This window comes from Mycteria americana, chromosome 14 (genome assembly GCF_035582795.1).
Source record: "Mycteria americana isolate JAX WOST 10 ecotype Jacksonville Zoo and Gardens chromosome 14, USCA_MyAme_1.0, whole genome shotgun sequence".
In the NCBI taxonomy this organism is placed as follows: Eukaryota; Metazoa; Chordata; class Aves; order Ciconiiformes; family Ciconiidae; genus Mycteria; species Mycteria americana.
The window spans coordinates 4,710,271-4,735,058 of record NC_134378.1 but is presented as its reverse complement, the minus strand read 5'-3'; the positions used below and the strand labels follow the sequence as shown (position 1 = coordinate 4,735,058).

The 24,788-nt window shown below is 41.4% G+C and overlaps 1 protein-coding gene across 1 annotated transcript in view; it reads right to left on the bottom strand.

Annotated features, from left to right (window-relative positions):
• PTPRT (protein tyrosine phosphatase receptor type T) overlaps positions 1–24,788 on the bottom strand; it is a 342,262-nt gene that overhangs the window by 62,874 nt on the left and 254,600 nt on the right. The window contains exons 13-16 of the mRNA XM_075516941.1: positions 22,331–22,367; positions 17,625–17,681; positions 7,549–7,684; positions 192–221 (exon numbers count right to left, since the gene is read on the bottom strand). Coding sequence (XP_075373056.1) covers positions 192–221; positions 7,549–7,684; positions 17,625–17,681; positions 22,331–22,367 — 260 coding nt within the window. The remainder of the gene's footprint in view (positions 1–191; positions 222–7,548; positions 7,685–17,624; positions 17,682–22,330; positions 22,368–24,788) is intronic.

Here is a 24,788-nt window from a genome sequence, read left to right as displayed (position 1 = left end):
GCAACGGTGAAACAGGGAAAGCATTAACAGTGTGAAAGTGAGAAAATAAAACAGAAGCTGCTGGAAAGACAAGGACAAATGGAATGGTAAAAAAAAAAAAAAAAAGTGGTAAAAGAGAAGAATAAAACAAAGCACAAAATTACCACAGGGTGAGCACGCTCAAGAAACGTCATCCCTAGCCAAGTACTTACAAGTAATAGGAGTAGGAATATGCATTTCTTCTAAATATCGACGATGGCCAGTCAGGTGAACAAAATATCCAAAAGGAGAAAAAAAGAAAAACACATAATTAGATTTATATGAACTCTAGGAATTTTTTCAATACACAAAGCATTTGTGCTGCCTCTTGTACTGAGCTACTATTCTCTTACACTTTTTTCAGGAGCGGTGAGGAATGGATACTGAACTGGAGACAGGAAACATAGGTTATGTTTCCACTTCTGCTATTGACTTGTGTCACCATGAATAAATCCCCTCACCTCTTTCTTCCTTAACTTTGCCATGTCAGTAACACAGGTAATGAGACTTACCTTTGGCTGTAAAGTGCTTTGAGATTTTTGGAATGGAAAGAAATATGTAACAGCTATTAATATAAATAACAATAAATAGGAAAGTGACAATGTAAGAACAGCACGATTTTGGAATATTTAGACAACGAACAAATTGTGTAATGATAAATCAAGCTTCTTCAAACTCTAAAATGCAAATAGTTCATTAACAATTCAAGCATCACTACATATTTATAGATGATCACCGGGGTTATGCGTTAGCTTTCTGCGTCAGTGTGATTAAGCATTTTCTATTACAGTTACACAACAATACACATTTGATATGTTTTTGAGCAGGGCCACAAAACAAGCCTTGGCAATCAGTTATAACTTAAGAGGTGATGTCTTCCCTTTTATAACTGGAAAAGGGCTTCTCTGAAAAGGCTGTTTCACAACAGATCTAGCACTTGTTATTACAGATTAACAGCAAAGCACAAGGGAGCTTCAAAAGCAGCAGCCATGGTCAAGACAGGGAAAAACAATGAAACACAAACTTCAACCTATTGCACAACTTTAAAATCCCATCCTTGAAGACGCTACAAATACTAGGAAGCGCTTACAAGCATAAATGCAGGGTTCAAGTGTTCACTTTTACGGTTGCTCTGAACACAACCTTCACAAGCACACGTGGAAACCAGACGCAGCGCAGTCACTCCACGCACTATCGTCCCCTTTGCTGTGCACACACTGGGTAAAGGACAGTGCCTTACCGGCATTCAAGAGGATTACTCTGCAATGACATGTTTTGTCTGGTGGTGGCCCTTGCTATAAACCTGAGATTCTGGCCAGATTCCCGATACATGCTAAGTTATCTGAATGACACTGATTCCAAGGTACACCTGAATATATTTATAACACAATGCTGTAATCTCCTGAAAGCTGGAAATTCTACGTGCGATAGCAATGCACCAGTTAAGGTGCAGTGATTGCCACTGAGCTTCTCTGTGAAATTTCAAGTTCCTCTGAACCTCTAAACAAAGGGAAAAATCACCAGGATGTGGAAAATGAGAGCCCGCACAGCTGAACCCCCTACATCCCCAAAATTATTCCATTAATTAAACCCCTCTGCTAGGCCAGTGCCAGGTTTCACGCAGCACTATCGGCTGTAACGGTTCTGTTGGACATCTTGCTGTACTTTCTGCTTTTCTCACGTCTCAGCCAGCGGACATATGTGATCACACGAGACTCTTAGTTCTCATTAAAAAGTTGCGTATCCATCAAGGCTACAGAGGAAAGCTCAGAAAGATTAATTCCGTAAGGATAGAAAATAAAGGAAGACAAACAAAAAGAGGATTATATTTTGGAAGCGGACAGGCCATTGTGGCTCAAATTCTCCCAAAATATGCAACCTAAAATAAGGACTTCCTAAGGAATCTTTCAAAACTAACTGCTAAAATTGATCAGAGTTACGGATCACTAAGAACATGGCCCGACCCTAGAAAACCCTGCCTGTCATCCACCTTAAGTACCGACACAGAAGGGACACATGTCACTGAATGTGCAAATATCCCTATGGTAATTCTATCCTATGGCTTGGGTGTGTTCTGCTCAAGAGGCTTTTGGGTTTTATTTAATTAGTTTAAGGTAACAACCTAAATCCTAATCCAGAATAAGGAGCTGAATTTTCATAGAAGGAACTAATCCTAGACCCTACATAGCCCCAAATCTCCTTTTTTGCTACCACCAGCAGTTTAAAGAACTTATTTACAGTGCACCCATGACAGGCTGTCTGATCCTATTTATTCAGTCTTATCCTTAAAGGGGTCAGTAGAGGCTTTGTCCACTCAAACGCACAAGCCTGAAAAGCGTCACATTCTTCACTCCGGGGAAATGCAAGCCACAATTACACCAGAGTTAAAACTGTCCAGACGAGATCAGAACTGACCAAAATCTAATACTTTTGGGAGGCAAAGTCAAAGGGTGTTTTCTCCAGAAAAGAAGTTTACAAATGTCTTGTTTTCCTTGTTTCAGCTTGTTTTTACTAACCAGTCCTGTATTCTCTATTATACAAAAATATTTAACTAATAGTAAGGACAAACAAACAAGTTCCTTAGAGAATCAGCAAAGTTTTGATACAATAAAAATGAGGTATTTCAAGGTACGTATCTAGTACCTTGGGCAATTGCACCCATGTGGGCACTGATCACCAACTGTAAATTAACAGGCTAACTCAAGTTGCAGTAATTTGTGCATCAATATACCTATGATGATACTGGAGCTGCAAACATGTGAATCAATCATCTACCTAGTGGGTGGGTTCCCAAACCCAAGAAAACAAATTTTGTTAATGGTTTTCATTTTAGATACTGTAAGACAGTCATATTTAAAACAGAAATTTATACACACACATGCACACAATTCTTACACAGATACACAAATACAGAAACTTTAGCAGACTTTAGGCAACCCCAGGGTTCAACTAAAACTTTTAGATAACAAACGTAAAGTCAAACCCAAATTTTCCACTGCATAAACATTCTGCCTGGCTTAATTTAGCCTCACATATCTGACTAAACCCTATAAAACACTGGCAGCCCCCCAAAATTTGCGAGTTGCTGGAGTTTTTGCAATATGGTCTACTGAAACTATGAGCAACTGGGCAACACTTGCTCATGCCTTGCATATGAAAGGTTCAAAAAAGTATGCTGATTTGGTGCGCCTCACAGAAACAAAAAGCAGCTTCTGAGGATCTGCTAATCCTAATCTCAGACCAATGCCTGCCTTCTCTTAGTGCGTCCATCTCTTCTCTTCTCTTCTCTTCTCTTCTCTTCTCTTCTCTTCTCTTCTCTTCTCTTCTCTTCTCTTCTCTTCTCTTCTCTTCTCTTCTCTTCTCTTCTCTTCTCTTCTCTTCTCTCTCCTTCCTCTGCTCTTTGCACTGGTTAAGAAAATGCTTCATTCAGGAAATCCACTACTGTGCCTATTACCAATGAACGATGATGCCCTGGACCATGAACAAATGTCACTGTGATATTTTCCAGCTCCATTTGAAGAAAATGCCTCACATTTAGCTAATTAAATTATTTTTCTGCATTGTTGCCTTGCAAGACTACACCGTCTTGTACACTGAGGCACTGGCCTTAGCGAACCGAAAAGGGGAACTCTTTTTAAAGTAAGGTTAATGCAAAAATCGAATGCAAGAGCTTAAGCGCCTAATATCTCTGTTTGTAAAACAGAAAAGAGAACTTTGTTGTTAAACCGTTCTCTCAGACAAGAGCGAGTTTTCAGCTGTGCTCCTCCAGAAGTTCAAATCAATCTGTGGTCCAAAGCGGCCTCTCCTTTTATAAAAGCTGGTCCCAATCCTCATTAGTTTACAAACGAAATGAGCCTGGCAGGCTTAAGTTCATCTTCAGGGAACACTTGCCCATATCCCGCTCCAAGCCTCAACTGGGCGTGACCGGTGGTGCCCGTTCAAGGGCGACCCAGACGCAATGCCACCAGCAGGTTTGTGTGCTATTTGGAGGTGTGCTACGCACACCCCGAGAGAGCAAGCCTCCAAAACCTCTTTCTGCACTGTTACAGCTTCTAAATGGGAAAAGATTTTAAAGTCGATGAGCCGGTTTATTTCTTATAATAGCGTGTATTCCAGTGGGTAACCTTGCAAATGACAGCAAACAGGCAAAGAGATACAGACTGCAGTGATTTTGCCTGTTGGCTCTGCGGGGTGGGGAGGGAAACGACACAGAGGAAAATGTAATTTTCCAGCTCTAGAAAGAAAAGGGGCAGAATTTATATTTCTAATACTCCCACTCTCCTCTTTTCTAATTTTAATTTTGAAGAAAGGTGCCCAGGTTAACAGCCTATGGCAAAGTAAGATACAGCAAAGTTCTGTCCATGGGACATCACACCCAAGTTCACTAAACATCGCTGCTTTTGGGACCAGGCTAGTTCCACAGAAGAACACGTGCACTGCGTTAGGGGGCCAGCTCAGGTCAGCGCTAGCTTGGGAAATTTTATATCGAGCAACTGGATCCTCAGACTCCAGCCTCTAGAACTTGCTCTGCATTATGAGGATTTTTGATTCTGCATTTGTCTGTGTTTCTCTGTCTATGAGATCTCAACTGATATTGCTCCAGTCATGACAGCCAAAACACCCTAAGAAGCAAATGTTGGAAAAAGCTGGATCTTGATAGATCTCCCCATCATTTACTTATCTGAGTTAAACATGCATCAGAAAAAAATTAAAGCTAAAATCCAGAGATTTTATAGACCTGCTAACTAAACTATATAATACAGTCTCTAAGTTTCCTCCTGACCTCTAATAAAAGTTTGTTATATTATGCACAAAATATGTAGAATCCATTTATAAAAAAAAAAAACCAAAACCACAAAAAATCTGATAATCTAAATCAGCCATAAATTTTTACTTTTTCTTTGAAGGATCCCTGCATATTGATAACCTGGCCTTTTGCTGGTTTTCCACCTTCCATTGGAAGACAGAAGATTAAGCAAAGATGTTGAATCATTGATATGTATCAAGACATGTCCACATCGACAGATTTATCAGAATGAGAATGATGAAGTTTTCTTCCACAGCGTTTGGAGAAAAAAAATACTTGCCCATAAGTAATTACCTCTGAGATATTTCCTAACTGTTTTCAAATTTATGTAAAAAATAGATTGGTAGCAATCACAGTGTTCAACGGCAAGAGTGCCACATTTACATGAAAGATGTGGTAGCCTGTTTAGGAATATGAGTTTGATGTGAAATCTGACAATTCGAGAAAATACACAGAGATTAGAAGTATTGTCTCCTCCTTAGTATTTAAAGTATATTGCCTCATAAGAGTATCCTTACCTCTCTGACTTAGTTCTTGGCAGGCTACACCACAGAAAAACTGTCCTCAAATAAGGAATTCCTGGTCATCATGAAAAATCATTGTTTGTTTTCTGCCCAGCACTATACATGATTTATAATAATAATAATAATACATTATGGGACAGAAACGCTATCAACGTTTAATAGCTTGTGAAATACACGAGGATATTCAGATGTCTCATTACTCTGACAGTTTTCCTTACAAGTTTTACCTTTCAAGCTGAAAATAAAAGCTTTTCTTAAAGAGTATTTAGGAAGGCAATAGGAATGGATGAGGGCTGGGCATTAAACAAACCAGAAACCCAGCTTAATTTTTCCTGAAACTCTTTTTCTGCTTTTCATTGGAGACATCCGATTTTTTTTCTGCTTATGAACTGAAAAGCTCCTGGGAGACTGGAATCGGCGACACCTGTACTGTTTGGGCTTAACATCGAACGGAAGTGCAGCAGATGTGACTACAAAACATTTGTCCACAAAACCTGAAATCTTTGCACACAACAAAAATTGCATTAAATGTCTAGATTGCCCACAGCTTCAATTAATTCAACAGGAATTCGCAGTAGTCAGTACATATGTGATTGGTTTTGCAGCATGAGATCATTTGGAAAGACTACTCAAAGGACATCTAGTCCAACCTCCTGCTTAAACCAGTTTCACTGGCAGCAAGTCCCCCAGGGCCTTGTCCAAGTCAAGTTTTTAATTTCTCCAAGGATGGAGATTCTCCACCTCTGAACCATTTTGGTAACCTTCCTCTGGACTTGCTCTAATATATCAGTGCCTTTCTCGTACTGAGGATCCCCAAAGTGGACACAGTATGCCCAGAGCAATCTCACCAATGGCAAACAGAAGGGAATAATCACTTGCCTCAACCTGCTGGCTACCCCCTTGCTAACACTGCCCAGGACGCAGTTGACCTTCTTTGCTGCAAAGCCACATTGCTGACTTGAGTTTGACTTGTCCACCAAGACCTCCAGGTCCTTCTCTGCAAACCTGCCTGTACTGTTGCATGGGGTTACTCCATCCCAGATGCAGGACCTTGCCTTTGCTAAACTTCATGAGGTTCCCATCAGCCCATTTCTCCAGCCTCTCAAGGTCCTTCTGAACAGCAGCCCTGCACTCCAGCATCTGTACCATAGAGTTACTCCATTTGCATATGTGCTCTGGATTAAGATAGAGGAGACCATATGTAGATTTAACTGCTGCTCTTCTTTTCAGGAAATGTGTGACTGTTTGTCATAGAGATAAGAGATCTCAAAGGAGCAGAGCTTTGCTTGGAAAGCTGCACTCCCTGCAACAGAGCAAGTAAAATCATCAAGGCTCTCACATGTAATATTACCTGTACCCTAGACAAGGGGCTGCCAGGCTCCCTAGCTCCTGTTTCATTCAGAATCAAATTACTGTTGAAAAGTAGGGTTCACTTCAGAAATGTGACTGGTAAAAATATATACAATATACATCCCTTTCTCAAGAAAATCTCTTGCCTAAGTGGTTTTCTGAATCAGTATATTACACTGTAAACGTGGAGCTCTTCAAATAGTAGCAACTACAATGGTCTACTTCAAAGTGTAAGTGCAAATGGTCCAAAGAAAATCACACAAAATGAACTGTTTGAACAAATTTCATTACCATACATGCTTTTTCCAAGTTTCATTCCCCTGTAAACTAAAGCTAACTCTTGGAAAGATTCTAACCCTCAGCAAGATGTAATATTCCAGCCGAGCACTGGTTACAAAGAAATTGCTGTGTGAAAATACGTCTCATCAAGACTCAGTTGGGAACAAGACCCTTGATCACATTATTTTTCTCAACTGTTAAGAAAGAATTCTTGTCTTCCGTTAGACCACTGTTGTACTGCGTGCACAGGCTCACATGCCCACTTCCATTGCCTCATTATCACTTTGTGCTTCTCCATGCATTTTCATGTGCTATCCCTTCTCATTAATTATCAATTAATTATCATTAACTCTTTGCAGTAACAACCATTCTTTTGTTGCTCATATAGTATCTGCCAGAACAGGCATCTCTCCTGGGACTACAACTTCTTAGTGGTAGCGTTACATAAATAAGTATTAACTGCTGCCCCTGGAACACAAATGGATTGTTTTATCTCTACCAAATGTATTCTTTTTCAAGTAACAACGCCCTAGGCAGCAGGCCCAAGATGGAAGCAAAGCAGAAACTTACCTTCTCTTGATGGTAAGCATTGCTCCCAAGAGGATAATAACAAACATCAGAAGACCAGCTATAACTCCGGCCATTTTCACCGTGCTGTCAACTTGTTTTTCTGGTTCCACTGCATTGGAATTCTGGGTGGAAGCTCCTTAAAAGATGGAGGAAGAGGAAGGAGGAGACAAAAGTGTATTTGTAGAAAAATCGTCCAATGATCCACTTTAAATATTCATTTGAAAGCCTAACAACATATTTGTAATCAAATTGTGACAGACAATTGTCCATCTAACCAAATCTCACTTTAATAGGGGCTAATGACATAATTTAGAGCAGCAATAGGGTGTAAAATCCCAGCGTAATGCAACCGGCTCTAATATTTTACCATATTATACTGTAATGGGGAATTTACTCTTCTGAAGCACTCAGCATACACCCAGAAGCAGGAGAATTAATAGCAGTTATAATTTTCATCTCAAATAGCTTAAGCGGAGGTGCAATCCTTACTCATCGAAATAATGAATGTAAAAGTTTGCAGTAACATATCCCATAATACTATTTGCAGAAACTTTTTTCTTCTAAAATCAGAACACATTTGTATTTCTCACTATACTGGAGGCCTGGCTTTTGTAAGCATACAGTTACAATTATGTATGTAACAAGCATTAATCCAACGCACAGAGCACCCTCTACATCATCTAATGTATTCCATGCATGAGTTCTTCTGTGGCCCAGGCAAGACAACATGATTTCTGTTTGAAATTTTTGGGTTTTTTTTAAGAGTGAAGCCTACACACCTAAAAATAAAACATATTTAGGAACATTATTTGCACAGCATTTCTTCCGTTACTTCCTTGTCATTTTCTGACTTCCAGAGTCTTTTGCCTCTGCAATACCTGAGGACCTTGCAGAATGCTACCCCTGTTGCTGGGACTACTTGTACAGTGCTTCCCTTAGCTCTGCTGGCTTCACTACTTGCTGCACAGAATTTTTCCAGATACAGCTTAAACCACTGAGCTTGATTTAGAAAGCCTCACAAGATTTGAGTCGTGGCTACTCTAAAGACTAAATGAGCCTATCTTTACTATAATCCTGATATACTTAACTCCTCCTAAAAATATCACTACTGCATCTGATGAAGTTAAATGAATTCATGTTACATGAGATCACAATCTTATCTTGGGCTTCACCATTGCTGTTGGAGTCAGCCAAGTCTTCCTCTACAGCTTCAACACAGTAGGAAAAGGGAATCAAAGGTGAAAACAGAGTGCTGTCATCAGAAGACCATAATGTTTTGCTCTTTTAACAACTCTGTGTTGCTGACCTTTAGGAAAAGCTGAATCACTTCTGTTCATTAAGTCAGTTGCTTGGGGAGATAATATTCAATCGAGTCCATATGTTGGTGAGACAGTAGAAAGCCTCACTGGGTTATTCTTTTGCCCGTTTGCCACACGTTAAACTGCATATGCTTTAAAAGATCTCTGCCTGAAAGGATGAGTCCCAATGCTTACCATGATCAAATCATATAACTGAATATAGGGCTTTCTGATATGTTCTGAATAGGGCCTTAGCTGCTGGACTTCCAGGGACGAGGAACTGATCTCGAATAGCGTGTTGTATTCTCCTCTCCTCATATCTTGAAGAGTATGTATAGAACAATGACACGACGAATGCAAAACAAGAAAACTCACCACATGCAGTGATAAAAGTATGATTTCACTTTTCCTACAGCTAAGCTGTTAATCTAGTTTGCCACAGCAAAACACAATATTTACCAAGCAAAAATGCTGGCTGTTTGAAACACACATGTAATTTTCAGCTTTTTGTCCCTGACAACTCCACTGCTCTGCTGCGTCCACCTATTTTCCCATTCAGTTAAGCGTTCACTGGTAACTTCTGTGTGCACGTGTCTGAAATGCATTAATGGGACTCCTGAGCGTGAAAATAAAATAATGTATCAGTTGCGTATTACCATCTTTATTTGACATCATCTCTTACAATCTTGGATCAAATCTGCCCAAGAGGTGAGCTATATGCCATCATACAGGCAATCCCGACACCATCACACAACAAAGTAAACGATAAAGGTACAATTTTTCCCTGAAAATTGCTAAAACTCTATTCCTTTGAAGTGAAACTCAGAAGTACTCCAAATTATCCTTCACTTGAGTTGGAGTTACACCTGTGACCCTAAATAATAGGTGTTGGAGAGTGGTTTTCTACCACAAACAGCACAGTCAGACCCGCTCTGTTTTTGTACCACTTGAATACCCTCCTGAATTGTAAGCCACATTAAAAAAAATTAAGACTATGCTGTCAACTCTACCCTCTAATCCACTAGATGGGTTTGATTTTGCCAGGCTGTTACTTGTTACTACAGGCAATGTGTGGTTAGTGTATTTTTATTTGATATTTCTCGCCCCATTGTAGACTACTGCAGCTCTAGAAAGAGAATAAAGGCTTATTATCCATCCCGACACCTACACACTGCGGTGACTAATTCACTTGAATCTTCTGTGTAACTCTTTCCATCCATCTTGGCAAAGGCCAGCAATTCCTTTAGGCCAGTAGTCCAACCATTTGTAAGTTGTCTCAGCTAACAGCGCCTAGGAATTGATAATATGACAGTGCCAGTAAATTCCTGGGTCTCCGATTCTTAAAGCTTTGCACTGAAACATTACTGCAGAAGTCCCTTGTTTTCCTGCCATTCTGGCATATTTTCCTTGTAGATGCCTAAATCTACTACGCTCGCGTGTACTCCCACCTGCACCAGCACGAGCTCCGGGTAAGCGGAATGTTTCTGTTCCGGCAGGAGGAGGTCTGTGAGCTGTCACTGTACTTGCAGAAGGTGACTTCTGCTGCTTCTGAGAGTAACGCTTTTTTAGAATTAGTTTTGCTTTCTCTCCTTTACCGGCATGCAGGCAGATCTGAAATCCTCTGAGCACAGAAGCCCATAAAAACTGCTCAGATGGCCGTTTCATACAAATGCCTTTAAATACACTTGGAAAGCTCTGCACTACTGCTCTTGAGGGGCCACCCTTTATCTTCCTGAAAAACAATGTTTATATACTGCTGACATTAAAAGGGAAAGAAAATAAAATATAACCATATTTTCTAGTGGTTACTTCAACCACATTTCCTGGAATAAATTGTTCCTTGTAACTGAAGCTGGATACTGGTATAATAGGATATGGAACAGGTCACCACTGTTATTACTGTGTGTATTTCAGTGGCACCCAGAGCCCCCGCTAAGGCCAGGACCCCATTACACTGTACTAACATGAAGTAGGACAATTTTCTGCCCTAAGCTTACTTTCTTAATAAGGAAGGCAAATGATAGAAGACAGTGCCAGAGAAGCGAAGACTGTAGGTCCCTTGACTCCCTAACTGTGCGTTATCTACTAGACCAGGCTGCTACTTTCAGAGATATACATTTACGTACTGTACAAAATGCACTTTCCCAGAAGCTTGACCAGTGGCATGAATCTGACTTTCATAGGCATCGGCATTCACCAGGCACTCCATTTTACATTCACAGCTATTTCAAGACTTTAGTCCTTTCCCACCAACCTAATTTACTTTGCTTTTTCAACCCCCTTCGAGATTCCCAGAGATCCAGCATCTTGTGGTGAGACAGAACACATTACATGCAGCACATCCATGGGAGATACTCTTCTGGTGATGCTGCAGAGATGCAAAGAGAGCAGAGCAGGGGCAAATGGGTTCTTTCCCAGAGCCACCTGCCTTATCAGCCCACGAGAGGTCAGGTTTGTGGATCATCAAGCACTCGTGTTTTTTCAGTAACACCCTCACAGGCACCCAAGCTCTAATCCGGCTGTCCTGCTGTGGATTCACAGATACCTAAATCCCGGTCTAGTTCAGCAAGGTGCGGCTACTGGAAGCATGGTTTCATATTGTGCCAACTCCTTGCGGCTTTCAACCTTTTAAATTCCTCCTTGCTTCAGATCACAGTTAAAGCTGGCCCTGCAGTGGTTGATAACTTAAGGAAAAGAATTTTGAAATCCAAAATTAATTTCAGTATAGAGGGATGCCATTTGTATTCCAGAGTTAAATCTTTCAGAAGATTTCTTGAGCTGAAAGTGTTTCTGTCCACAAGGAAGAGATGACATGTTTAGCTACTCTGAGCCGGGAGATGGTTTGCAAGTGATTCCACCAGCCTAAACTCAAACTTTTGCCAGTCATAACTAAAGAGGAGAACCTTCTCCAAACGCTAAGAAAGTGAAAAATCATCCACTTACCAGCAAGTGTTCATATGTAGTACTATACACTCCTAGAGTGATATTCATATGTACTTTAAATCCTCTTAACGCTCAAGCAAGGTAAGTAATAAATTATGTTATTTACTTTACAGATCTGGAAAGATTAAGGATATGCCTTTGGCATCACAGGCACGCAAGAGCAGAGCTAAGGACTAACATTTCTGGACTGACATCCTGCAGCAATTCCATCAGACCATGCAACCTCTCACAGATGGGGACGGGGGGGACGGGGGAGGACAGAGGGAGAAACAGCAACGGCAGCTAAGTGAAAGATACCATGGCAATCTTTCACCCAGCAATTTATGCACAGATATATTATTTAAAAACAATAAGCCACCAGATATAAAGTGACCTTCTCTGTGGAGGTGGCACACTGAAGAACATCCAGGAAAGAATGATTATTGAGTACATGTAGCTAAGCAGGACTGATAATACAAGTTTCTTTTATAAACGCTATTTCACAAACTGTAATTTGAAACGTTCTTTATTTAAAGCAGCAATTACAATATTGCATTAAAAAACATGTAACTGACAGGAAAAAAAAAAAATCAAAAGAGACATAGGCAGGAGGAAAAGACGGGTATTTATGTGAGATTTCCAACTGGCGAGGCACAAAGAACAAAGTCCTGCGATGGAAGTGGCACCACAACCATCAGTAGCCGTGTCGCTGCATAGGGGAGAGAAGCGTCCGATACCACAACAGGAGGAGAAGAGAAAGGAAGCAGCTGGCTCTAAGGACAGCTGGGTCAAATACCCGGGGGCAAGAAAAAGGCAGCGCAAGTGTAAATGAGGGAGGGACAAAATGAGAGAAGCAACACAAGTAATGGGAGGTCCAGCCGTGGCCAGGTGACAGGAAAGACGCAGAAAGGGGACACGTCAGTCTGGCAAAGACTAGGTTTGGCTTCAAATTTGTGCCAGCTAAGAATACAACTTCTTCAGACAGAAAGTCACTCTTGAAACAAATACCAATCAGAAAAATTACTTCAAAGCATTATTTAACCAGAAAAATTAATGAAAAATAACGGGTTCAAAGTCATTATGAGTTAAAATGAGCTGCTCAATCAGAGTAATTTCTTTGTAGCACATAATGGCCAGGCAGCATGCTGAATGTAAAATTTCCTAATAGACCTAGAGGCTTATTTTCAAAAGACAGTTATTCTCAAATCACTTGTAAACATGATTTCCTTTTCTTTTTTTTTTTTTTGTGGTGCTTTGTATGAGAGTGGCCTACAAATGATTACAGCATCTCTGCATGTAGAAAAGTTTTCCCTTATGTTTTCAGATCCTGATTATATCTCTACCTCTGAAACACAGTCTCCGATACACAAACACAAGGGCAGGCAGGTACCTCTAAGAATGATAACATTGAGATAAAGGCGGGAGGGCCCCGTTTTACGTCTTGATCCGGAATGCCTGTTAGCCAGCACTACCCGCGGCGTCAGCTGGCCGCAGCTATGGGTTGTGGAAGACAGACTAGTTTGCATCCTTCAGCAGTGTACACCAGAGTACTGGGCCTAAAAAAAGCGATGCACAGTGCTGGTGCTTCTGCCTGTCACAAGCCAACAAAGTGAAGCAGCTCATCAAATCTGAAAGACAGATTCCACTTGGGCTATTTCTTTGTTGTAATTCATTAAAAAGATGAATACCACCAACAGTATCACTACACATAATGTCACTACACCAATTTTCCGCCTCCCGTTATTGAAGACTGCAAAACAGCACAGGCTTAAGACTACCATGAGACATTCTCATTTCTTTAAAAAAGCTCAAAAGGAATGGAAAGAATGATGAGAGCCAAAAGCTTTCAACCATATTCTAAGTGGAGAGAGCAGCAAAACAAAGCAGTCCTGGAGAGAAAGACAGACCAGAATTTATATGAGGGATTATGAGGCGTACAGGTTGGATCTGTAGGAGGATGAGGGTAAACACACAGTGAGGAATCAAGACTAGCATTACTAAACTGAATGAGAATTAAAAAATAGCAGTAAGAGAATAATTGATTCTGGAGATTCCAGGCAAATCCACCACAAAGGCTTTTCTTTTCTCCTCCGGTTTTTCTTCCTCTCTCTTCAGAAGAGAAGCACTTAATTTGTGCTAAAGGCAGGTATATGGCCTCCAAGAATGAGAAAGGTTATTACATTTACTTGGAAGAAGAGCTCAGACAAAGAGCAGCTGTTGCGATGCCTACAAGTGATGTGATGGTTCAGAGGGTGATAACATGTTTCCATTTTAACTCTCCACTTTTGCAGAGCTATTTAGAAACTAGCTTGAAATTATAAAAATGGAAAATAAGTAAAATTCCCCATTATCACAAGTTCAAATTTACAGATGTGACTTAATTTTTTTATGGTCTTAAACAGACACAGGGAGATCAATCTTTTGACTGATACAGGCAAAAACTTTACAGCGCGTGACAATGCTATGGATGTATAATAGACTCGTCGCACCCTAAGAACAAAAACTGATTAACCTTGCACCAGCCAGTCCCCTCTAAGCAGTTACTCTGCTCTCATCATGGTTATCATTAAAAATCCACAGCCACACCAGCTGCAGCAATTACAAAACCAGTGAGCAAAGTCCAGAGGTGGGTATGAAATGCATACTGAAATAAGGCCACCTTTCGAGCCCAGCTGGTCAAAGGTGCTTGAAGTACCACGGTGGCCTACAAACACCGTGCCTGGTAAGACTTCACCCTCGAGCTGACTGAGCAGCATGCAAAAGAGGATACTCACCGTTTTACAGTAAAAAGGGAGTCATATGGCCAGTGCATTAGGGAGTCTGTGTATACACGCTCTACGTGTGCTGCATAAAATACTGGGAAACTTTCTGTACTTTGCCAAGTTGAAGCAGCACTTTCAGGCGTGTCTTGAATGAAGATGCTTCTTTTCCTCTACAGCGGTATTACAAAACAGTCTCTTTCACACCTACCTCTCTTGTGACATTGTCACATATCCTAATGTTCCCATATAGTTTTTTAAATGTCCAGTTCCTGGAAGAAACTGAGAAGCTAATGCGTTAATAATAACCCTGTTTCTGAACATTGGCTCATTGAAAAAATCTATTTAAGGAAACAGAGGCATAATGTATTTGTAATAGCCTTGGGTTTGTCATGCCTTTGGAAGTGCTATTTAAGGATACTGACAATGATAATCTGTTTATGAAAAACTTTTTAAGTGATCCACAGTACCTGACCAGTGGCTGATATACTTTAGAAAGCAGCTCCAGATATCAGGAAATGGAGAAGAAATACTGACTACCCAAATAAGTTGGTGTAAGCGTATGAGGGTTAGGAACATGCAACACTGCTGTCCTCTAAAACGTAACAGCCCTCCTCCTGCTCTCCACCTCCAGCTGCCCCCTCCTCTGCCCCATCTCCCAGCCCCTGTGCAGAAGGCTTCAGGGGACATTCAGACAGTTCTTCCTGCAAGCCTTCAAGCAGAAGAGAGGAGAATAAAAACCAGCTCTGAATTTCACAAGCGAGTCACCATGCATTGCTCCTTGCGTTAAAATAAACCCAAACAAATCCTTTCTGATTTGACCTTCACTTCTGGCTTTAATGTCCAACTACCGCCTTTTTTTTTGCCCCCCGCTCCTCTGCCTGGCTACCAGTTCATCTACAAACAAAGGTGACTTCACAACCTCCCAGCCACAGCCACAACACGTGGCCAACAGCCTCCTTTCACGCCAGGCAGGTGTTGTAAGGGGACAACAGTCTCCACAGCACTCCAGGTAAATCCATGCCTGCTTTGATTCCAGGAGGACTTGGCTCACGCAGCGACAATCAATTTTATTCTGCTTTTTCTAAAGACCCTTCTTTTCTGAAGTGACCCAGCGTATCCCAGGACTGGATGCTTTGAATTACAGAGGTGATATTTTCAGTCTACTGTGGCTAATCTATCCCAAATTTTACCTTAAACATTGTGCCTCTCCCAGCCTCTCCCCTTCCACTGCTTATTTTAATTGGGAAGCCCAAGATCTGCAGTGCAGCAGAGCTCTTAGGGCAGAAAATGTCCTCTAGAAACTGGGCTGAGGTTGTCAAACTCAGTTCACTTTGGCCTCATCCAGTTCTGCACCAGGTTCTTCACTAATTCAAAGTTGGTTCATTAGCTCCCTGGGCTAAGGAAGTCCCTAAAGTCAACATTTTACATCCCTCTAAGTAAGTCTTGATACCAGATTTGGTGAAACTAAAGATGCTCACTGGGTTAAGTGGGCATCCACATGCCAAGAAGTTTGAGTTGTCTTCTCAGCGGGGAATATTTTTCAGTAAGAGCAATGTAAGTGTTTCTGTTATCAACAATTAATTATGGTCATACCAAACTTGTGCTAAAAAAATAACTTTTAGAAGGCAGAAATTTGTTCAGGGGAAAAGAAAAAAAACCAAAACATTTTCATGCATTCAACTTAAAAAGTGTGATAAAATCCTCTGAAATAAATAGCACAAAACAGAATAAAGCTGTCAAAGGAATAACATTCCAGCGTATCAGAAGACAAAATGCAATAACAAACAGATTTGAAGTGGGATTAGATCTGTTTAAAAAATACATTATGTCTACAAAACCAGAATGTATTTCAGAAAACAACAGAGCCCTCTTAAATGAATTTGAGGAAGCAAGAGCTATTAACTGAACAGTTTTCATATGCAGCAAAACTGTGCGTGAGCAGTAGGAATTTTTTTTCTTTCTCCTTTTCCATTGGTTTTTTGCAGACTCCCCTCCACGATTTCACTGGCCACCTTGCAGAGCCAGGTTCACTTCTGAGGCCTCAGGATTGCTAAGCGCTCGTCTCCCAGGAAGTTCCCTTCCTCAGTGCTGATGCACTACAAAAAAGCATGACCATTTCTCTCAGTCTTCAAGGCATTTGAACTTCACAGTAATCCCAGTACCTTTTTGCCCCGGTATCGTTACAGCTGCCCTGATGTGTAGTTAAAATAATTCTTGGGTGAGGAAGTCATAGGCAGATAGGAATATAACCATGCAGCACTGGGAGAGGAACATTCCTACAAAAATTTAATCCATCCCAACACGGAGAAATGAACCTTCCTTTCCCCTCCCTTTCGTATTAATCACACGTAACTCTGTCACATCCTAATAAGTCATTCTATGCACATCAGGCTATAAAGTAGAAGAAACTACTTCCACAAGCTGACAGGATTTCCTCTCTATATTTAAATTTTCTGGAGTGAAATGATGGTACTGGCCCCAGCGTTACACACAATGAGGCAAGTTTATGACACACAGACCTTCAAGTTCCTTCTGACGGAAACTGCAAAACCCTTGAGAAGTTCTGAACCTCCCCACTAGTGATCTGTGAACCACTTCACACGGTGCTACTGAGGCTCGATTCTGCAACATCTCTGATTCCAGCAGAAGTTTCTATACAAAGGACTGACAGAATTGAGTTTTCATTGTCCTGTCATCATTTCTTCAACAGCAGGACTCAGCTGTCTAAGAGTAATCAGGCCCAGAAAATGCCATAGCTACTTTAATTCAAAAATGCAAGGTCATCTCCGTGCATGCTCAGGGAGATATTCAGCCTCTGCAGAGGGCCAGCATGGGATCCATGGGGCTCTTCAGCCACGCTCAAGTGCTCCTATGAAGATTTAAGTGGTGTTTGGGCCTCCAGATGACCCTCTGCACAGGTGTATGTTCACGTCAGTGCACAAGGAGTGCCACGTAAGGACTGCCCCCTTTATACTGGAGTTAGAATAATTGTGAGAGTATTTTCCCATGCAAACCAAATATGAAACAAGAAGTCATGAAGCTGCTCGGACTCTGGAAGTTTGACCAGTTTCCCTTTTCCTGAGCTGATAATCACCTGTGCTCAAGAGGCTGGGCGGGTTTCGCGTGGTCACCTGTTGCCTACCTATTACTGCTAAGAACAAGCAAAATCGTTCCCAGGCAGCATGCACAAGAAAAAAAAGGAAAAAAATAAAAATGTACCTCATAATGATTATTAAAGTTCCATTCTTTCATTTGCAAGAACTCACATTTTAAAGAAAGAAGAAATGAGTATCAGGAGATAAAGAAACATTAATGAGCCCTCTGCCTTGGTTTCAATTACACTGTGAAATTAATTTAATGCACTTTAAGAATACAAGAAGTAATCGCTCTCTCTTGGTAAGAGGTTGCAATTTTCTTTAATAAAGTGTCAATATAAATATGTTGTTTTAAGACAGGGAGAACAAGTCAGTTAATTCAGAAAGAATGGGACATATTAAAACAAATGCTATCACGGAAACCAAATGGCAAAACTAATAAATAAACTGGCTGAATGAAAATTGTATGGCAGAGAGCTGGTAAATCGGGGTTTAATTAGAAACTTATTTTTAAAGTGTTTTATGCTAATGATATGCATCCAAGTGACTAATGCTGTGAAAGACAACATTACTCCAGTAATTTAAAAAAGAGGAGTAGCCCATGTGAGGAGAGATGTTTATGGCTAAAGTGGTAAGAAATCTGAGACCAATGAACCTGAAAATAAATACATAAGTAGATACAAAAGGTTAATAATGCTCCTGGATTTAAAACATGCTGGCAAAACGTGAAATGGCTACACAGACCGGACAAACGCAGAGAGCTTTCTGATGGATTGTCAAACGTCACCACAGCAAAGGCTGATGGAGAGTCCCTGCCCCTGGCCCTTTCCACCGCCATCAGCCAGCTCTTATGGCCGGACCCAGATGGATCTGGATCCAGACACTGGATGGGAGGAAATGAGCTCAACAGATGTGCTCGCCCAGCTGGGTACCTACTAGCTCTGCTTTGGAGGATGCACTACTGGTGTCATCACCTAGTGCTGACCCCCCCCCCCCCCGCGACATTTAATAAGCCAATACACAAAGATTTGAGATCCTTCCTGTGACCACAAGAAGCAAGTTCACCTAAGCAGGAGCAGCACGCAGAAGACCGTGCAGAAGAGTGCACCACCGCAGAGACGGGGAGCAGCTCCTGCGTGGAGCTGAGCTGAACTGCCCTGAACTGAACCGGGGTCAATCTGAACAGTCTGTTTCTTGCTAACAGGGGAGGAGTGAAAACCGGGAAATCTCCAAAACTCTCTTTAATGGACTAAAACACTTCTTAAAGAGTTGTCAACTTCCATTTTCTTGGGTTTGAGACAATGGGACATACAAAGCAAATTGCCTCCCAGCCTGCTGAAGTAGCAACAGCGGAACAGCCTCGTGCGTCTCTCAAGTAATTAAAGCTCCTCGGCTTCCGAACAGGTGCCTTGCAGCAACACCCAAGATGTGTTCTAATCCCCCAGTAACACGCTGCTGAACACTTTTTATTGCTTAATTACTCCCACACTCATGTTTACTGCCCTTGTTAATCCAGTACTTCAAGAGAGTACTTGCCTTGCTTAAACATGTCTTGATCCTAATCTTCCTGTCATTGGTGTAAAGCAGAACTCATTTCACTAACTTTAACGGAGCTACTGCAGCGTCAAACATCTAGGAATGGAAAAATTAGGCCTATAGCCCACAATGAACGTTTAGTCTGGCACCAGTATGTATTTATTTTCTGGCGTCAAAACACAATATGCTTTTTCTCTGGTACCAACTCAAAGCGGAGCTTTTAAGCCGTCAATGTGGAGACTAGCGCCCACTCCAAAAAAGTTTTTTTTTTCTGACTCTTACCAAAGACACCACAGCGGTATCTTTGCTAGCAGCTCTGATGATCTCGTTCAAGGCAGACTACAGGTTCACTCATTCTCTCCTCAGAAAGACAACGATGCAAATAAAGGCGAATACAGGGCAACGCCATTAAAGATAATCAATAAACTGATTAGACAGAAGACAGCACAGACACAGTAGGTCAGCTAGAACATCCCAGCTATCAGCCTTTGATCAGGCCACAATGTAATTGCAGTTTCGTGAGTGTCTCTGTCCATTGCCGCACAGCAAAGAGAGGGCAGATACGACACCCCTCTTGAGGGGCTGGCACGGGGAGCGTCTGAGTCTTCTATTCATACGGAGTTAATGTACGGTGGGAATTCAGCCTCATGACATATGGAAATCTGAAACTATGGGAAAGCTCCAAACCACAGAACCCCATTGTTCAGCTATTGCTCAGCTGCTTATGCTTCACAGGTGCCAGCGATGGAAGATACTGTTACATTATCGAGACTACAAATTCGCTTGCGATGCTACCTCTCTTGTGAGCTGCAGGCAATACCGTACCTTTGAAGAGCTAAAACTGCATAAAATTAGCCACAGCTGTGCATATTCCACTGGCCTTGCTAATGGTCAGGCACTGAGAAATACATCATCGCCATTCCCAGAGGAAGGACAAGGAAAAAAAAAAAAAGAAAAATAAAAGAATTTCCACAGAGATTTTCACACTCCATGTACAGAAACAAGACATCTGCCTATACATCAAAAGTGATATCAATTGAGACAGTGAGAATAAATACTAGAACTACCATCATTCCTTGTCCTTTTCCATTCATGTCAATCAAGAAAAATCCTAAAGAATAAGATCACCAAAACCCAGTGGCTCTAGGCATCCTCAGGCTCTACCATCTCTTTTATATCCCTTATCAAGTTAATATCACTAAGAGATCCTTTTTTAAAAAGAGATGGCATTCAGAAACGACAGGATGAGGGTAGCTTATTGACTCTTCCTGATGACCTAACAGGTTAATGAAAATTAAATCAGTTTACAGAAGTCAACTCAAGGTCAAACACTTATGAGACACTTTTCTGAAGTACCCTAATCAGACTGCAAATCGAAAGGTCATACAAGAATGGGACTTTTCAAGCTACGTAGGGTTTTCATTTTTCATTGTATAGTCATAGAGCAAATATCTTTTCTGCTAGCATGACGACATTCTTCCACCAACTCCACAAAAAGGAACGACTGAAACAGAAGAAACTACAGGTTTCCAGAAATGAATTAATCCAGTTTCTCTGATCTCATGAAGAGACCTCTAGTCATGCTCTGGGAAAAACCTGGGGAGACTCATTTCACCCAGACTCGTCTTACCCAGTCCTGCTCTTTCTCTTTCTACCACCAGAAAGCCAAAATAAGGTATCCAAAATGGTCACGTCACTACCAGCTGGAAAAACTGTGGGGGAAGGAGGGGAGACTGAGACACATAGAATGTTTGTAGCCCAGAGAAATGAATTAAATGAAGATTTTTCCGAGGAACTTTTAAAAAGGAAAGCAACAAGAGGATATGGGTAGCACCAGAGCCACAGATGAAAGGGGGAAAGGGGAGAAATGGCTCATCCTCCTTGGCTTTCAGTGGTGACACAACCGCTTACAGCCCCACCAGTTTGCGTATCGGGTCTCAGCAGTGAAAACAGCTGCATGGATGGGAACTTCATGCAGCACCTGCCATCCCATTGCATGGCTTTCTCTAACAGACTGGGGGATGTCTCCATATGAAGGTTGAAAAAGTCCTCTTCTGCTACCCAGCAACTGTTAGCTGGGGCTTCTTTGATCCCTCCCAACTCCTCTGTAAGTGCAGATGAAGAAGTGATCAGGATAAAGTTCCTAGAAGTAATTAACTCCTGTTACTGCCACAAGACAGAAAGGAGTGAAAAGAATGGAAAAAATGGGATGGTGCCTCAAAGGAAAAAGGGTCATAGGTTCCTGCCAATTTTTGTTCAACTCTGGAAAGACTCCACAGGCAGTAATGCAGTTATTTCATGTTACAGCAAAGTAGCGAGAGCACAAGATGCAACCCTGAGTTTTGGAAACAGAGAGCTACCTGTAGTACAGCCCACGGCAATTACCCTATCATTTCCTTACAGCTCATTTTGAGACTACGACATGTGCTGTAGCTCTAAGTCTCTTTACAGCTACTCCTCTGTTTGTGTTACAAGCAAATTGGTTTCTGACACCTTTGCTGGCAAAGTAGCCCCTGGGGTGACTTTGAAGTCCTTAGAAGACTTTAAAGCAACTCTAAACTCCAAGAAGGAACCCGGACATTGTCATCATTGGTCCCTCAGGAGCTGCACCTTGTGAAGCAACCTGGGGACTGGAGCATTGCATCTTAACAATATTTGTCTCAGGTTTGCTCCGCCTGGTCTATTTGACTTATCAGTTTGGTCTATTCTGAACTAATTGCAATGAAAATAAGGCATGTACTCTACTCTGTTGAATTACACCATGAAAATGGTGTAATGCAAGAATTGTGCCCCGCTGTGTTCAAGGCCTATGCGAGATCTTCTCTTACTTATCTACTTTATACAGTTGCGGAGAGAACAAAGTGAATAGGAAGCTTTTTCAGTGACATTCTGCCAATAGCAAGAACAGTCCTCAGGACAGGAAAGCTGTCGACAGAATAAGGGAAAGGAGGAACCACAGAGAGACAGATACCCTTCTCTTAAAAAAATAACAGAGTCCACACATATAGTGAAGTGGTTCTGGAAATTGTTGTTCTGCCTTTATAATCTTCCTTGAACAAAAAAAAAAAGAAAAGAAAGAGGCTTGTTCTTAACTGTAATCAAGTTGTGTCACCACTGCAGCTTTTACATTACTGGCATTGTGCTTTGCAGGACAAGGAGACCCACATACCTTTTGTTGCCAGCCGGACACAGTTGATCTTTGTTTCCTGAAAAATAAAAAAAAAAATATAGGAAAACATCAAGGTGTGTAATTTTCCCATCTACAATAAACATACATTTCTTTAAAAAGGTACTAAAACAAATAAGTGTTTTTCTTACACTTCATCTCTGAAAATACCACCAACAGTTTTAGTTGCATAAAACACTCCATACTAATGGACTTGCATACAGCTCCTTCTCTAACTGTTGAGAAGTTAAGAGTGACAACATGTTTTTCCACACTCCATGTGTGAGTGATGGGTCCCATGTAACTGCCTGATTAACTAATAGAATTTACCAGTTAAATGACCTGATCTGTAATAGGCAGACAAGCCTTGGGTCAAAAGTGCGTGCAACTGTACATCTAATTTTCATGCACCATTACTGCAAATTTTGCAAATTGGGTATTTATTTAAACACATGGCAAACAGACACTGAAGTAGTCATTTGAATATTCCAACTCTCTGATATGTATGTGAAGCAAAACAGCACGCTGTATGGCTAGCTCTGCCAAATGAGCTATTCAAACACAACCCACACCACTGCAGTTTTTCATTGCAGAGCTGGGATAAAACCCAGCGCTTTTGTTCAATCCACCTCAGAGCCTGCAGATCTGCGTAAACAGGAGTTTGGATCCGAACAGAAATGTTGTGTTTGGCTTAACTAAAAGCTCAATCTCGGCAGCCTTCTCAGGCCACTTCCACTGAAAACACATCCTTTCTGGTATCCCCAGCTCCTCATTCTACAGCCCTTATTGGCATGGATTGCTTCTGTCCAATGCACGATTGCCGTCCAAATCTTAATGTGTTGCTTTGGTTAAAAAGCAGCCTTTGTCAGGCAGTAATCTGCTGCAGGGTTTTCTTAGCACTTTATGTCTTTACATGCTCTTGTACATGTCTCAGGTGTAACAAATATGGCATAAATTACTGTGTGCAACAATGCTACGTTAATATGGATGCTGTCTGCGCTCTGGAAACAACCTAGCCTAGCAAATGCACTGCTGAGCACCTCATTCCATCCTCAAGCAATAAAACAAACAACTGTGGAAGTCTGAATTTGCTCTTGGACAAAATCTGTTCCACCCGTGACAGACCCTCCTTGGCCTGAGCAGAAACACACGGTCCCATCGCGCCTTTCTCCTCACGCTTACGTTGCACAGAGGAAGGGGACAATTGCAGGATCCACACTGGGAAATGCAAGAGCGATTCCCTCTGATCCTTTTCTGTGCATTCTTCAAGATACAAGTCAGCCACGCTGTCTGGATATAAGTAACCCTGTGTGTAGTCCAAAACCGACGAAAAACTCGGGACAAACTGTCCCTTTGTTGATCTTGCCTTCAAACTCTCCTAAGGAACTCCTGGATCACCGAGGACAAATCATGTCTATTAAGGACACCCTCTCCCAGCCGTACAGGCCCCAGAGCGGGGCTGAAGCACTGTTTATCCCAGTAAACCAGAGGCATCTCTCTTTGGTGCACTGACCCCTCTCTCCCGCAAAAATCAACTCCTCTCCGCATCCTGTACAACCATCGGCACTGCAAAGTCACCGCAGCTGTACGACAGAGCTCCCCATTCACCTCTGCCTTGCGTATAATCAGCTCGAACTGCCAGCTATTCCGGAAATCCAAAATCTTTATTACTAGTGATGATATATGGAGCAGGAAAAACATAGCTTTATTTTCAGAGCACAGCCTCAACACAATGCTGGGAATTATAAGACAGACAGATTCTGATGTAGTTTTTTTGGCTGCATTTTTGCAGTCTAAAAGTAGGTGGACACTTGCTCACATTTCGTCGTGGAAAATTTTCTTGTGTATTTATCGCTTTCTTCTGGTTTCAAAGTGCAAAAAAAACCTGGAGAAATTAGTTAATGTTGAGAAAAGAAAAGGTGAGAAAACAAAACCTGAAATCCTGTTAATGATGCTGTAACTGATCTCATTTGAGCATGTGCATATTCTGCACATTACCCTCCCACAGGGTAATTTGAGAAGACAGGATGCAGTGTGTTCTGTTTGCATCTACATCCACTAATTGCTGCATTTAGCACAGACAATCATAGTTATTAGAAGACTGTGATCAGGCACTGCCAAAAGCAAGGGCAATCAATCACTAGAGGAACAAGACATCTGGACTTCAGAACTTCATTTCAAATTGCACCTTCTGAGAAGGAAAACAAAAGAAACCTGCACAGACACCAGACGTCCCGCCGCTAGGAATGCTTAAGTTTAACAACTTGAACTTAGTCCCTATTCCTGATTAGGGCTGATTATTCCATCCATTTCCATTGATCACCTCATTGATCAACCCGCTGCTCACCTCTTTGGTGTCTCATAAAAATGAGATCTCTTTAAATTTACTCTGTTTTTCTTTGATCGATGCTGCGAATTGTAAGTTTGTATGAACTTTTCTACCAAGAAGTAGAATAAATAA